The 15,510-nt window shown below is 48.0% G+C and overlaps 1 protein-coding gene across 2 annotated transcripts in view; it reads left to right on the forward strand.

Moving 5' to 3' along the window:
• Window positions 1-204: 204 nt before the first annotated feature.
• EEPD1 (endonuclease/exonuclease/phosphatase family domain containing 1) overlaps window positions 205-15,510 on the forward strand; it is a 117,207-nt gene continuing 101,901 nt past the window's right edge. The window contains exons 1-2 of one of the 2 annotated variants that reach the window (XM_082846674.1): window positions 205-634; window positions 1,062-2,126. In XM_082846674.1, the coding sequence (XP_082702800.1) occupies window positions 1,249-2,126 (878 nt within the window). In that variant the 5' untranslated portion in view covers window positions 205-634; window positions 1,062-1,248. Of the gene's footprint in view, window positions 635-909; window positions 2,127-15,510 lie in introns of those variants that run through there. The other variant, XM_082846675.1, reaches the window with a different exon arrangement.

Below are 15,510 nucleotides of genomic sequence, written 5' to 3' on the forward strand. Positions count from 1 at the left end.
CCTGGGCCCAGCATTCCTCCACCTCGCGTCCTGGCCCCGCCCCCGCGCTCTCGGGTTTGGAGCTCCCAGGTCCGGGCCTAGCGCTCGGGCCCCGCCCCCACGTGCCCCGGAGTCCGGGGGAGGAGTTGGCGCTCGGGAGGAGGCGTGGCCGTGGTGCCAGCGGAGGCGCGGGCGTTGCGGCCGGGACTTTGGTTTTGACACGGACGGCGAACGGGAGCAGTGTCTGTGGTGCTGGGGTGTGGACGCGGTTCTTGAGGATCCCGCGTTCGAGTCGGGGGCAGGACTTTTTGTCTGGATCAACGCAGCCGCGGCAACGCAGCGAGTCCTGGTGTAGCCGCAAGACTTGGTGCAGCCGCAAGACTTGGTGCAGCTGCAGCGGCCGGATTTCACCGCCGCTGCCGCCTCCGCAAAGCCCTGCAGCTCCTGCCGGTTCTGGGAGAGAGACTCTTGAGAGTTTCTCCAGCAGAAAGAGCTGGGACGCGCGGCCCGAGGCGGCGTGGGAGGGATCCCGCGGCCCGCCCCTGACCCGCACCCGCGTGGGCCCTGGCTCTGAAGGCGGCGGGCCAGCGCTGTCCTGGCCTCAGGCCTCGGAGCCGCAGGTGGAAGGAGGAAGCCCTGGAGGAGCGGCTGAGAGGTGGGGCGCCGGAACGGCGGCGGGTCTGGTAGGGGGCGATAAACCCCTTCTCCGTGCCCGCACTAGTGAGGACGGAATTCCAGAGTTGCTGGTGGCGCTGAGTGCCAGATGGGGGCTACCGAAGCAGGGGAGATGGCCCCAGTTCTGGGAGAGTTGAGAGAGGCAGGGACGAGAGGTGTAGGCTGATGGGGATAGGTCCCTTTCCAAGAGAAGCGGCTTATAGCGTTTTTGGACCCCAGTGTGATAAAAATTGGACCTCACCAGAAATCCTCATGGGCCAGCCCTCTTGTATGTGTGTTTTCAGAGGTTCACAGACAGGCATCAGCCCTGGACTCCTGGCTAAGAACTCCAGCTCTAGGTAGGGAGCGCTAATGCAAACTGATTAACTGACTCAATCGATGTGTATGTTTATTAATTTGTTTTCCAGGTGGCCAAGTGAAAGGTGATTTGGACACGCTGGGCATGGCTATTTAGTGTTTGTCTGTGGTAACCATTTCATGCCCTGAATCCTGCACCTTCCCTTCTGTGCCTGTGAGCTCTACTGCGCTTCCTTCCTAGCCAGAGAGTTCTTCTGTGGTGGTGAGGCCTTCCTGGCCCCTTGATCCTGGCCGGCCATGGGGAGCACCCTGGGCTGCCACCGCTCCATCCCCCGGGACCCCTCGGACCTGTCCCATAGCCGCAAGTTCAGCGCGGCCTGCAACTTCAGCAACATCCTGGTGAATCAGGAGCGGCTCAACATCAACACGGCCACGGAGGAGGAGCTGATGACCCTGCCTGGGGTGACACGTGCGGTGGCACGCAGCATCGTGGAGTACCGCGAGTACATCGGTGGCTTCAAGAAGGTGGAGGACCTGGCACTGGTCAGTGGCGTGGGTGCCACCAAGCTGGAGCAGGTCAAGTTTGAGATCTGCGTGAGCAGCAAGGGCAGCTCGGCGCAGCACTCTCCCAGCTCCCTGAGGCGGGACCTGCTGGCGGAGCAGCAGCCTCACCACCTGGCCACCGCCGTGCCTCTCACCCCGCGCGTCAACATCAACACAGCCACCCCGGCTCAGCTCATGAGCGTGCGCGGCCTCACGGAGAAGATGGCCGTCAGCATCGTGGACTACCGCCGCGAGCACGGGCCCTTCCGAAGCGTCGAGGACCTGGTAAGGATGGGCGGGGTCAGTGCCGCCTTCCTGGACAGGATACGGCACCAGGTGTTTGCCGAGAGGTCCAGGCCCCCGTCCACCCACACCAACGGGGGCCTGACCTTCACCGCCAAGCCTCACCCCAGCCCCACCTCGCTGAGCTTGCAGAGTGAGGACCTGGACCTGCCCCCAGGGGGGCCTACACAGATCATCTCCACTCGGCCTTCGGTGGAGGCCTTCGGAGGCACAAGGGATGGGCGGCCCGTGCTGAGGCTGGCCACCTGGAACTTGCAGGGCTGTTCAGTGGAGAAGGCCAACAACCCTGGGGTGCGAGAGGTGGTGTGCATGACGCTCCTGGAAAACAGGTGAGCACAAGAACCACCAGCGGTGTTGGGTGTGAAGGCAGCTCTTGCGTGGCCTCATTTGTGCATGCAAATGAGTGGATTTTGTGGGGGTAGGGAGAGAGCAAGATTTTTAAATCAGTGTTCTTGAGGCCCCAGCTAGTATCGTGCAGTGTTCTGAGTGGCTGAGCTCTTCTTCTGCTCTAGAATTTTCTGAGTACAGCTGTCTGGGCTTGAGGTCTGTATCTTGAACATGGTATATCTGAGATCAGTTCCTAACTTCGGGGTAAGTGGAGATTGTATTGGTGTTACTGCTTTGGAGAATATAGTTTGGCTTACAAGACTTCATGGGGTTCACACCAGATCAGGCACTCAGAGCCTGGGAACTATTGCAGTTTTGCATGTATGAAAGAGCTACCTGGATTTCTTTTTCTTGGGAGGCAAAGTCACATTCGTTCCACGAAATATGCCTATTTGTGTGCAGAAAATCATCTTAAAGGCCAGGTATTTGCAAACACATGTGCTATGTATATTTACCAAAATGCTGCGAATGAATCACTCTTCATTCTTTTCCTTATTTAGCCCGAAGTTGGTTTTTAGGCCCACAGTTGCAGCCCCAAATGTATGTAACCTCTCCTGTCCCAGAGTCAGAAAAGTCCAAGCTGGAGTGTGGTGAATATTGGCCAGATTTTCCCATTTGAACCGTAGAAGATGAGAGTTGTAGGATGGGCTCTTATCCCTGAGTGTTTACATTATTCACAACACTGCTTTCTGTAGGAACTTCCGTTAACCCTCCCTAAAACAAAACAATATTATTGTAGCAGTAACTCCCGCTGTTAGTGCAATAGTGTATTATATAACATAATCAACTTGGGGAAGGAAAGATGTTTCTAATGGTCCCTTCCCGGGCAGAAACCCTCTGATCCCGGTCTGGAGGGAATTGGCCGTGCCACCCCCCGAGACACAGTATGTTTAGGGCCACTCGCTGCTTTCTTTTGCCCTGAGCTGTTGGTGAGGCCAGTGAGGCGGCAGTTAGTGACATGAAGTGACTTCTCGGCGGGAAATCACAGTGCATTGTGGCAGAGCGTCAGGATAAATGAGTGAGGAGAAAACCAGGTCACAACGTTTCCCTGGCACCGTCCCACTGGCATGCTCCGCCACTGAGGACTGAGGGACCTTGCACCAGCTCAGGGAGCGGGACCTGGGGAACCCCTGAGTGCTCTTCCTGCACCGCCATGTCCTCTGTTTTGCAGCATAACTCACTGCTTTTGCAAAATCATCTAGTTCACAGGTGAGAACGGGACTCAGCCTAGGAGGTACTTGTCGGGAATGGCTTGGCAATTGTTCTCTCCATCCGTGGCTGCATGGGTGTATGTATGGGCAAGGAGAAGGGAGGAGGAGGAGGGCTAGCTGTTTAATTCCTATCATGAGTTTTCCTAAGGCTTAGTTTGGGGGGTGGAGGAGGATGAATCAGGATCTGAAGTTGCCCCAGTAAGAATGATAGACTGGGTAGCCCTTGCCCACTAACTATGACAGAGTTTTCAAGCATGGTCTCTGGACCAGCATCAGCAACTGACTCAGAAATTCTGGGTTTCTGTGTTTTCACGCACCCACTGGCTGGTTCTGATATGCGCTAAGGTTTGAGCCCCGTTGTGCTGTGTATCGGCAGTCAGCTATCCCTGTGGGTTGCCGTGTAAAGCGCCTTCCCCTGCACTGGCCTTTCTGACAAGGTCTGTGAGTCCGGGCAGAGCTTTCTAGGTACTATCTTCTTTGGTTGTTCTGGTCATCCTGTTATTCAACCATATGATGTTCTTTCTGGCCAGAGTTCGAAGAATTTATTCAGATTCTAGAACAGATGAATGTGAAGGGTAGAAAATGGGAGAGTGAGCAAGAAACAGCCGACCTCAGAGTGGGCTCCGATCTGCAGGGCAGACCTGGGGCAGCCAGGGGCACACCGAGGAAGAGCGCTAGCTTGTCCAGCGAGGGATTTGTCCTGGTGTCTCTTGTTTGGATTTCCTCGAGGGGTGATGATTTGTTGAAGGTATTCGACTGCTGTCCTCAGGTGAGAGTGCAGGAAGAGCTTACCGAAACCCAGAAGGGTGTAGAAGGGAGCGTCTGGGAGTGACTTTAAATGTGACTTACGTCCCCATCACATTTCTCACACTTGGCCACATCTGTTGTCCTGTGGTTGGTGGTTCCTTTTGCCTGTTCGCGATGTGTTCAGTATTCTGGGTGCTCCAGGCACCTTGTTAGTGTCTGGTAAACCTGAAGTAATTGGCTTAGGGCTTGACCCCCTGCAGACCTGGAGTGGGTCCATTTGTCTGTGTGGCTCTCCTAGGGCACCAGAAGATGCCTGGCTGTGATCCCGTGTCCTCAGAACAGCAGTGCACGTTCTCCAAGAGCTGTGTTCATCCTGATTCACAAAAATGTCTCGCATTCCAGTTGATCCTTTTATGAGTAAGAGGAAACACATTTAGTTGGATCAAGAATGGATGCATGTAATTTGTTGTGTGGCTGTTAATTTTCATACATACATATATACGTAGTACAGGAGTTACCTGACTTCTGGGTGTGCCTTCGTAGTTTCCAACAGCTTTCACATTCATTGGATTTCTTCAGTAACTCTGGGAAGTAGGTAATGCATGCTTTTATTAATGAGTCTCCATCTCTGGGTGAGGAAACTAAAACCAAAGAAGTTAAATGACTTACCTCCATCCCACAACTCATTAGTGACTCAGCTGGGACCAGGACCCAGAGCCTTCTGACTTTAGACCCATGCTCTTCACAGGTGTGCCGTTTTGTAAGCACCTCACCTTTATCCTGCCTCTTGTCAGGCATCCCACGCTCTGCCTAACCAAGGGCACTTGCCCAGTTGTGTGCTAGTCCCATTTTCTTACATTAAATCCATTGTAAAGGAAAAAAAAAAACAACCCAAAACGAAAACCCTTGGCTCCACCTCTTAATGTGTTAAACTGATGAAATTCCTTAACCTCTCCAAGTCTCAGTTTTTCCATATGTTAAATGTAGCTAATGGGGAAAAAAGCCCACAGAAACACAAACGCTTGGGCACTTCTTTTGCAAAGAGAATAGCTGGCTCTTGTTTTCCTTTCTGTGGGTTTGCTTTAGTAGGTGGGGGACTAAAGCATGCCTGGGTGGGGCTCTAACGGGATAGTCTGTTCTGGCCCTGAGATGCTGCTGCATTGGTGGACAAGTGTGTATGAGTTACAAGAAATCATGTTTTGCACATGAAGCCTGAGATAGGACAGCAGAAAGCTCGATAATCACACGATCACCAGGAGCCTTCAGGGACGTCACGCTATGGCACAGAACCGATGGGTTTCATCAGATTCCTTTGCCAAATCTCAGTCTTAGACAGTGTTTTTCCTTGTTTTCAGTATTTATGGAGCAAGACTAAAAGAGGAATGCTTCTGCTAAATACTCTTGCAAAATTTGGTGGCAGCCCGCCTATGGAATGAAGATTGTTTCTTTTTTTTCTCTTCCAGTTTTACTGAGATATAATTGATATACAGGACTGTGTAACGTGTACAGCATAATGATTTGACTTACGTCATGCGGTGATGACCACAATAAATGTAGTGAACATCCATCATCTCATATAGATACAAACTCAAAGAAATAGAAAAAAACATGTGTTTTTTTCTAAAAGACATGTGAGAACTCTTAGACTTTACTCTCCTAACAACTTTCATGTGTAACACACAGCAGTGTTCATGATATTAATCATTTTATACGTTAGGTCCGTAGTACTTCGTCATCTTTTAACTGGAAGTTTGTACTTCTTGACCACCTTCCTCCAATTTCTCCTCCCTCTACACCCCGCCTCTGGTAACCACAAATCTGATCTCTTTTTCTAAGAGTTTGTTTGTTTGTGAGGTATAATTGACCTACAACACTAGGTTGGTTCCTGATATACAACATAGCTATTCGATATTTCTATATATTTCAAAATGATTACCATGATAAGTCTAGTTATGATCTGTCACTATTCAAAGATGCTACATAATTGTTGACTGTATTCCCCACACTGTACATTTCATACCCATGACTCATTTATTTTGTAATTTGCAGTTTGTACATGTTAATCTCCCTCACTTATTTTCTCTCCCCCTGGCCCCTTCTGGCAAGCATCTATTTGTTCTCTGTATCTATGACTCTGTTTCTGTTATGTTTGTTAATTTGTTTTCTAGATTCCACATATAAGTGATATCATACAGTATTTGTCTTTCTCTGACTTATTTCACTTAGCATAATATCCTCCAATTCCATCCATGTTGTTGCAGATGGCAAAATTTCATTCTTTTTTATGTCTGAGTAATATTCCATTCGGTGTGTGTGTGTGTGTGTGTGTGTGTGTGTGTGTGTGTGTCTGTGTGTGTGTATAAACAATATCTTTATTCATCTATTAATGGGAACTTAGGTTGCTTCCACATCATGGTTATTGCACATAATGCTGCAGTGAACATAGGGGTGCATATATCTTTCCAAATTAGTGTTTTTGTTTTCTTCAGATCTATACCCAGGAGTGGAATTCCTGGATGATATGGTAGTTCTATTTTTCATTTTTTTGAGGAACGTCCATACTGTTTTCCATAGTGGCTGCACCAATTTACATGCACCAACAGTGCACGAGGGTTCCTTTTTCTCCACATCCTCTCCAGCGTTTGTTATTTGTGGTCTTTTTGATGATAGCCATTCTGACAGGTGTGAGGTAGTATCTCATTGTGGTTTTGATTTGCATCTCCCTAATGATTAGTGATGTTGAGAAGGTTGCTTAATTTTTATTTTTTGTTTTTTTGCTGAGGAGTTGTTCTATTTTGGAAAGTCCCTTTGGTTTCTGAAAGCATAAGTCCTGTGGGAGCTGACATAATCTCCAAAAGAAATAAGGAGGTTTAGCATCCCACTTGTACATTTTCCCCATGGCCTCCGTCAGAAGGGAACGTGAGTCTCAAAGTCTTGAGCCTTTTTACGGCCTGGATCTGTTTTCTTGCCTCGTGTTTGTTTGCGATATCAAAGCACCAGGTGAATTAGTGCCTGGCAGCACGCACTCATTGTGAAAAAAGAGATTTTAGTTTATCAGACTTGATTAGTAGGCTCAGTATAGACACAACCCATCTTGTCGTTTGATTCATTTAATGAAAAACACCTGTTGAATGGCTGCTGTGTATGTGCATATGCTGAATTCCAGAATTAGACTGGCCCTGTTTTTAAACCAAGTTAAGCAATGTTAATCAGCTTTTATGGCTCAGCCTCAAAACAGTCTGAAAAATCCATACATTTTATCAAAAGTCACTGAGTAGGACTGATACCTGGTTGAATTTTTCCTTTAAGAATAATGGGCTCGGGGCTTCCCTGGTGGCGCAGTGGTTAAGAGTCCGCCTGCCAATTCGGGGGACATGGATTCGAGCCCTGGTCCGGGAAGATCCCACATGACGCGGAACAACTAAGCCCGCGCACCACAACTACTGAGCCCATGTGCTGCAACTACTGAAGCCCGTGCACCTAGAACCCATGCTCCGCAACAAGAGAAGCCACTGCAATGAGAAGCCCGCGCACCGCAACGAAGAGTGGACCCCGCCCGCCGCAACTAGAGAAAAGACCGCGCAGCAACAAAGACCCAACACAGCCAAAACAATAAATAAAATAAATAAATTTATTTTAAAAAAAGAATAATGGGCTCATCCTGAGGGACTGAAAGGTAGATGGATGCAGCCAGACATAACATCTGGGGGCAAAGTGCCCAGCAATCCCCTTAAAGTAGAAATTGTGAAATCTATTTTGACAGCTGTGGAAACGGAGGCTCAGAGAGATTAAATGGCAGCCATGTGGCCTTCAGAAATGGAGATGTTGGAATCAGGTTTTGAAGCCAGACCTTTGTTTGATTTCAGAGCAGGGAGTGGAGGTGTCTCTTCCCAAATTCCACGTCCCTTGACTGACCCCCGGCCCACCTGCTCTTTCCTCCCTGTCTTGGGTCTGAGGCTGGCCAGGCATCAGGGCTTTGCCTAGACTCTCGGGACTGTGTCAAGCCGCTGGAGGCCTCTGCTCCCTTCCTGTTTTTGTTCCTCGGAAGGACAGGGCTCTTGGCCAGAGGTAGAGCACTCCAGAGGGCGCCAGGGCCCCTCCATGCGGACCCTCAAATGTGAGTCTGCGACCTTGGCTCCGCTCCAAGGCGGAGTTCCGGTTTTCTGAGCCAAGGAGATCTGGGTGGTTTCCAGAGAGAAAGGTGGTCAGAAATAGGACTGCTGAGGATTAATAAGGGAAGAGAGTGTGAATGAAGGGAAGGCCTGGGGTGGGCGGATGCAGGGTTCATTTCACCAAAGGGAAAGCTGTTACTTTTTTTTTTTTTTTTTTTAAGCTGTTACTTTTGTCTTTCCAGAAAGCTGAGCCCATTTGGGATCTGATTTGGTGAGGGTGGGGCGGGGATGTGGAAAGTATTGATTCTTCCAGGAGATATTCATTCCTTTATTATTTATTCATTCATTCAACAGAAATCTTTTGAGCTCTCACTAAGTGCCAAGCTCTGTGTCAGGCTCTGGTAATAAAGTGTAGGACAAGACAAAGCTGGTGCTCTTACGGAGCTTCCATTTTAGGTAAGAAGGTGGACAAGTCGGTTCACAGATAAATAATTATGGTTAGTGGCGAAGGCTGAGGGTGATGGAGGCTTGCTGAGTAGATGGGGATCAAGGAAGCCTCAGCTGAAAGGTAGAGAGTCAGCTGAGGAGCCAGGCATGGAAAAACTTGGGGGAAAGAGTGCTTCACCTGAGGAGCCAGCAAGTGCAAAGGCCCTGAGAGTGTTTGTTTTGGAGAGAGTGGGGTCCCGGGAGTGGCGGGTGGCTAGGGCTGCAGGGGGAGGCAGGGCCAGGTGGGTGGGCCCTGCAAGGCTTTTACTTTAACAGCGGGAGGAGGCTGCAGAGGTGATGAATGAGCTGTTACCAGGTTGTTCTGGCCGCGGGGGAAGCCGCTTGGAGTGGGTCCTGGGAGTTGAGTAGAGAGGCTGATACAGAATAAAGGCTGAAAAGGATGGTGACCAGGAGAAGCGGGTGGGGATAAGAGGATCTTTAGAGGCAGAAACTGGAAAGACTTGCCGGTGTTTTGGTTATTGTGGGGATTAACTGGGTAGATTCCTAGAAGACAGGCTCAGAGGCATTTAAGAAATCCCGGGGCTGACTCACAAGCCTCTGCATTGTGTCAGCATGAAGCAGCTTACTGACCTCGCCCCTCCATCTGCTGTGGACAGGTGTGGGATCTTGGTCCATCGTGGATGGAGGAAGAGGCCTTGTGGTCCTCTGTGCAGCCCGGGTGTTGGGCTGTACCCCGCAGTCCTCCAAGTCTTATAGTTGTCCAGCCTCGAGACGAAGAACGAGCCCAGAGACAGTGACAGAGACGGCAGTGGTTTATTGGACTGGGGAATCTTACACAAAGGGTCCTGGATCGACACCCCACCTTGTTCGGCAGACGGTGGGCAGGACGTGGCAGCAGTCTGTGGTACTTGCTGGAGAAGGAGGCTGTTGTTTGTAGGGGGGAATTGACGTCCGGTGTGCTCATCAGTTACCAGGGACTAATTAAGCCCTATAATTAAGAGGATTGGGTAGTCACGTGAGTGAATCAGGGACTGGTCGAGCAGGGGATGTACAGAGAACAAGAGAACAGCCATCTTAAATGGCCTAACCACACACCGGGCATCTGACAAGGCCACTTCTGCTGTTTAGTATCAAGTACATGTAGAACGAGGACATATATGGGGAGTTTTAGGTAACTGTTTCTATCAGAAGACATTTCCAGAAGTTAAATTCAACACTGATCGAGCACTTACCTGGTGAGGTCAGAGGCACAGGGAGACCCTGTCCTGGCATCAGGGAGGTCACAGTCTTACAAGGAGACACGCTCACAGGTACTTACCGGGGTGATGTGTGTTTTGAACGAGGAGGTCAAGCTTAAGAAGCACAGGGGTCTGGTACCTGTTTGCTTGGCTCTTGCAGGTGGGTGGAGACCTCAGCACAGAGGAAGGATTGGTACCTGTTTGCTTGGCTCTTGCAGGTGGGTGGAGACCTCAGCACAGAGGAAGGATTGGGGGACAGGACCAAGTCAGGTGGTTGGAGAGGAGTTAGTCCGGAGTGGGGGCTGGGGTCTGAGCGGCTAGGGTCTTGTCGGCGGGCGAGTCGGCCGCTCCCACTGCAGCCGCCTGGTGAGGGTCTAGGCTGGCCCACCGCCCGGGCTCGGCTTTGGAAGGCTCAGACTGGGAACTTCCAGGCTCCCCAACACGGTGCCTCACAGGAGAGAAGAGCGTTGAGGTAGGTGTTATTTTTATTTCAAAATTACCCTACCTTACAAAAGATTTTATCCTGGAGTTCCTTAATAACAGTCTCTACCAGTAACAAATAAAATCACGCATTTCACTGAAATGTGATGTGTTCATCATGCATGGACACCCTGGTTTGCGTGTAGTCATGTGCAGCTTAGTGGAAATTCCACACCAGTGAGTCTTATCTGAACATCCAGGATAGGCCACAGAAATGTGCTGCTCTGCTTTTAGTCCTCAACAAATATTTAGGAACCTCAGAAACTTCCTGATTCTATTCCTGATGACTGTACACAGGCCAGATCTGGACAGCAATTCTTATTGTAATGTTTTGATTGACAGCTGCCAACCAGCTGGACTCCAGTGGGTAGAAACCCTCGGGAGATGTGCTCAGAGTTAAGCGGTTCATTATAAAGAAATTTTTTTTTTTTTTTTAAATTTATTTTTTATTTATTTATTTTTGACTGCAATGGGTCTTCGTTGCTGCTAGTTGTGGCTCACGGGCTCTACCGCTCAGGCTCATTAGTTGTGGTGCACAGGCTTAGTTGCTCTGCAGCATGTGGGATCTTCCCGGGTCAGGGCTCAAACCCGTGTCCCCTGCATTGGCAGGCAGATTCTTAACCACTGTGCCACCGGGGACACCCCTAAAGAAGTCTTGAATCCTTGTACTAAACTACTGGGTAAAGAAACCCTGAGTTTTCTTTACTGAGTACAGCTACCTACCTCTGTTGCTCAGTTGTTTGTTTCCAACAAGCCCTTGTTTCCTGCGAATTCTATTTTGATTCAGCCATTACCTGATTAAGCTGTTAAGCTGGGCCTTCAATTGTTTTATCTAGAAGCTGCTGTAAACTCCTGAAATGTGATGCCAAGAGAATGTTGTTCACGTGGCCACATGGAAGGTTGTGTGCATTTTGGGTGTGATTTTATTGTGTTCTAGGGATCTGAACCTGGTTTGCTCACCCAAAAGCTGGAGGGTGAAGTCACTGCTTCGTGTTTCTCAGCTTATGCTAAAAGCATGGTGTCTTTTAAAGTGGGAGGTCTCAGGTGGATTGTTTTTAAAAATACTTATCCAATTCTCTATGAAAAAAAAATTCCCCAGAATGTATTTTCTTTAAGCAAATTCAGTCTGACTTAAATATTTTTGCAGTCTCTGTTTTCTTAAATGGGAAAAAAGTAAAAATTTTAGTGGCCTCTAAGTACCAGTGATTAGGCTTGGGACTCACCTGCCGGTAGATTTGGGGCTTTGTCCTTCCTTGTTTGGTGAGCAGCCTCTGCAACTGCAGGTCATTGTGTCATTTTACTGGTTAGCTCTTTGCAAAGTGGTTCCCAGTTGTTTTTAATTTGAGGACTCATTTTAAACAGTGAAATACTGCGTGTCCCTCCCCCTCCACATATGGTGCTTATATTTTCAGTGTCCATGACCGTGGTGGTAGTAGTAGTTGTACCAAGAACAAAAACAATGATAGTTAACACTGATAATTACTGTGGCTGATGGCTTATACACTGGATACCATCATCAGTCCTCTTACAGATAGAGGAGAGATGGCTCAGGGAAGCTGAGTAATTTTCCCCAGGGTCACACAGCTTTTAGGTGATGGAGCTTGGATTATAATCCAAGCAATTGGATTCCAAGGCTTGATGATAAAAAGCTACTGTTAGTTCACTAACGCTTTTCCACAAATTTGTATTTTATTCATCACCCCAGCCTTTTTACTGGACTAGGTGCTCCCTTAACCAAGACCTTGGTTTGAGTTCCCTAGTCATGATCTTTCATAAGTATGCTGATAACAATATCATTTTGTGTGTGTGTGTGTGTGTATCCGGTATTTCTTTATTCAAAGTGGAGCAAGGGTATTTGCAAAGCAATCTGAGTGTGGGAAAATTTTTTTTTTTTTTCCTGCGGGACGCAGGCCTCTCACTGCTGTGGCCTCTCCCGTTGCGGAGCACAGGCTCTGGACGCGCAGGCTCAGCGGCCATGGCTCACGGGCCCAGCCGCTCTGCGGCATGTGGGATCTTCCCAGATCGGGGCATGAACCCGTGTCCCCTGCATCGGCAGGCGGACTGTCAACCACTGCACCACCAGGGAAGCCCGGGATACTATATTTTTATGACTTTCCAGTCTTTTTACAGTCATTTTGCCCACACCTGTTTTGACAGCAGTCTCTTTAAACAATTTGCTTTCATAGAAGCTTGGCTAACATTCATCTTCCTTTTCTTAGAAACAACTTTTTCTGCTCACATTCCTGTTGCGACAGTCTATGTCACATTTAGGAGACCATAGTAATATATACAACTGACAAAAACAAGTCTGGGGACAGACACAGCTGACCCTGGATGAGCATGTGATGCCCCACTCAAGAGGGGAAGTGCACAGCTCATCCGCCAGGAGAACTCAGCCTGCCACGGGTGCCCAGCTCTCAGCATGTTTTAGGAAGGGAGTGGGGACAGTCTGGTGGATCCCTTGAGCAGAGGTTGGTTAGGAGAACCTCTGTTGTGTTTTTAAGAACGCTACTACCTGGGCTCAAGTTATATTGTTTCTGTAGTCTAGAGACAGCATTTGCTGTGGATGTATATTGCAGACCCCTGGTAGTAACTGTGGGTTGTTACTGATGCACTGTTATTTTTTCTAGAAGATTGACTCAAAAATATAACTAGTTATAAGGTCAGGAGTTCATTGACCCAGTTTCTTCCCCCAAATCTCGTGCAACTTTTAGAAATAAAAGAGGTGAAAGAATAATGAGCTCTTAAAAAAAATTTTGACCTAATACCTGTACTAGTCAGCATTTTCTTCGGTGCCTTAGATGGCCCGCTTATGAAACTCATGAGTAACTGTGAGCTGGGAGGGATTTAATAAGCAAGTGGACTGGAGTCGATGGTGTATAAAACACCTTTCCAAGTTTGTAACTCTGTACTGTCTTTTTTAGCCGTTCTGAGTTTAACGTTCGAGTTCAATTTTTGTTCATGTTAAATTCATGTTCATACATGTGAAACTGTGTAAGAGACTCGTGTCTCAGTACTCACACACTGGGCTCTGTTAAATGCCAGGCGGGACTGTTTAGAGTAGATTTGTAATCTTGAATTGTATTAGTTTTGATGCTTCCAACACTTACAGTAAAAGTGCAGATAGTTGTTAGATATTGTGAGAGTTTCAACTTAGGTATTGTGAGAGTTTCAGCTTGGAAATAAAAGTTGCTTCTGTCCTTTAGACTTTTGGGTAAATTGAAGAACATCTGAGACTCTAGATGATTGTTCAGAATGTTACTATTTGCAACTATTTATCTAATCTATGAAAATCAGGAATTTCTTGTCATTGACCTACCAAAGCAAGATATAGAAATAAACTGGGTGATGAGTGAGAGATAAGACTGCAGGATTACCCATAACCCCTGATTCCACATACATATCTGTGTTCATCAAAATAACTGTGGTATTTTTATTGATGGATTATATTGATAAAGGCTGTATGTTTAAATGTATGCAGTTCTTCTGAATCACAAAATCCCTTCCAACCCTTAGGCTTTTTCTACAGAGAGGGAAAATCGTCACTATTTTTACCAAATGCCCTTCAATTCAGAGAAGGAAAAGTATTTGTTTTTACAGTTAAGATCGTATTAGTTTGCTAGGGCTGTCATAGCAAAGGAGCATAGACTGGGTGGCTTAAACAAAAGATATTTATTTTCTCACAGTTCTGGACCCTGGAAGTCTAAGATCAAGGTGTCGACAGGGTTGGTTTCTTCTGAGGCCTCTCTCCTTGCCTTGTAGATAGCCGTCCTCTCCCTGTGTCTTCACATGGTCTTCCCTCGGTACCTGTCTGTGTCCAAAGTTCCTCTTCTCATAAGGACATCGTCTTATTGGATTGGGGCTACTCTAATGGCATCCAAATACAGTCACATACTAGAGTACTGGGGGTTAGGACTTCAACATATTGGTTTTGGGGGACACGGTTCAGCCCATAACAAGACGGTGTAAGAAAAATTGCCCGGGGACTTCCTTTTCGGCTTTTTGTGAGGAGCCTGTTCCTCTCGGTTTTTTCCTGGGGCAGTGATGATTTCAAGTACTCATTTAACAGTTTAAATGCTGGAGAAAGCTGCGTTAGAGTTCCTGGAGGGACAGTCTGCTGGACAAGAGGAACGGCTTTCTGGCCGGGCCACGGCAAGCATACACCAGCAGTTAGGGACTGGGATTTGTTTCCCTTGAACTTCTCTCCTTCCAACTTGCCAGTCCTTGGTTTTCTCCTGAAATGCCAGCAGTGACCTGAAACCTTCTACCCACCCCCGCCAAGGCAGCAGCTCCACTTTGCCAAGTTCTCTGCTTGCCCTTGGCTACAAGTAATGGTGACACATGAGTTTGTCTGCCCTTTAGAACTGTAGTGCCCTTCAGCATTGCCGTGGAAAGGTGTGATTCAGAGGGACCACTGTGAAACCTACTCAACTTCGACTGTCCCTGACCTATTGTTAAGCACCACAGCTATGGGCTCCCCTATTGGCCTGCGTTTCCCCTCCCATAACAGGCATTCTGTTGTCATTGCCTGTGTGATGCCCTCTGTACTCCCAGACTGTACATACAGCCTAGTTTCGGCACCCTAACACTCAGGAATTTGTGGAAAGGAGAAACGACCCCTGACATCTATTGACTATTTACTTTGCCCCATGTGCTGTTGCTCAGCCTTTTATATTCATTAACTAACTTAATGTTTGCACCATCCCAGTGAGCTTGGCAAAGTATTCCCACCTTACGCATAAGGAAACTTAAATAATTTAAGTAAACTTGCCCAAGTCACATGGTTGGTGAGTGTAGAGCAGAAGTTCAAAGCTGGGCAGAATTACTCAGAGCCCAAACACTTTTATATTCAGAGGCAGAGAATCCATAAACCTGGAGATGGAACCAGGAGGTTAAGGAAGGGGACAGTTCTTTCCTAGTCTTTTATATCTAGAAAGTGTGAGAGACAAGTTTAAAAGGGAGGTGCTCCCTGGAACAGGGCCCAGCTGGCGCTTGAGGAAGTCACCCAATTCTATCATCCAGTGAGGTCAGGAATGCAGGGCTTTGGGGACACAGGATTTTTTAAAAATTGAGAGATAATTTCCATACCAC

The sequence above is a fragment of the Leucopleurus acutus genome, assembly GCF_964270905.1.
Source record: "Leucopleurus acutus genome assembly, chromosome: 9".
Lineage (NCBI taxonomy): Eukaryota > Metazoa > Chordata > Mammalia > Artiodactyla > Delphinidae > Leucopleurus > Leucopleurus acutus.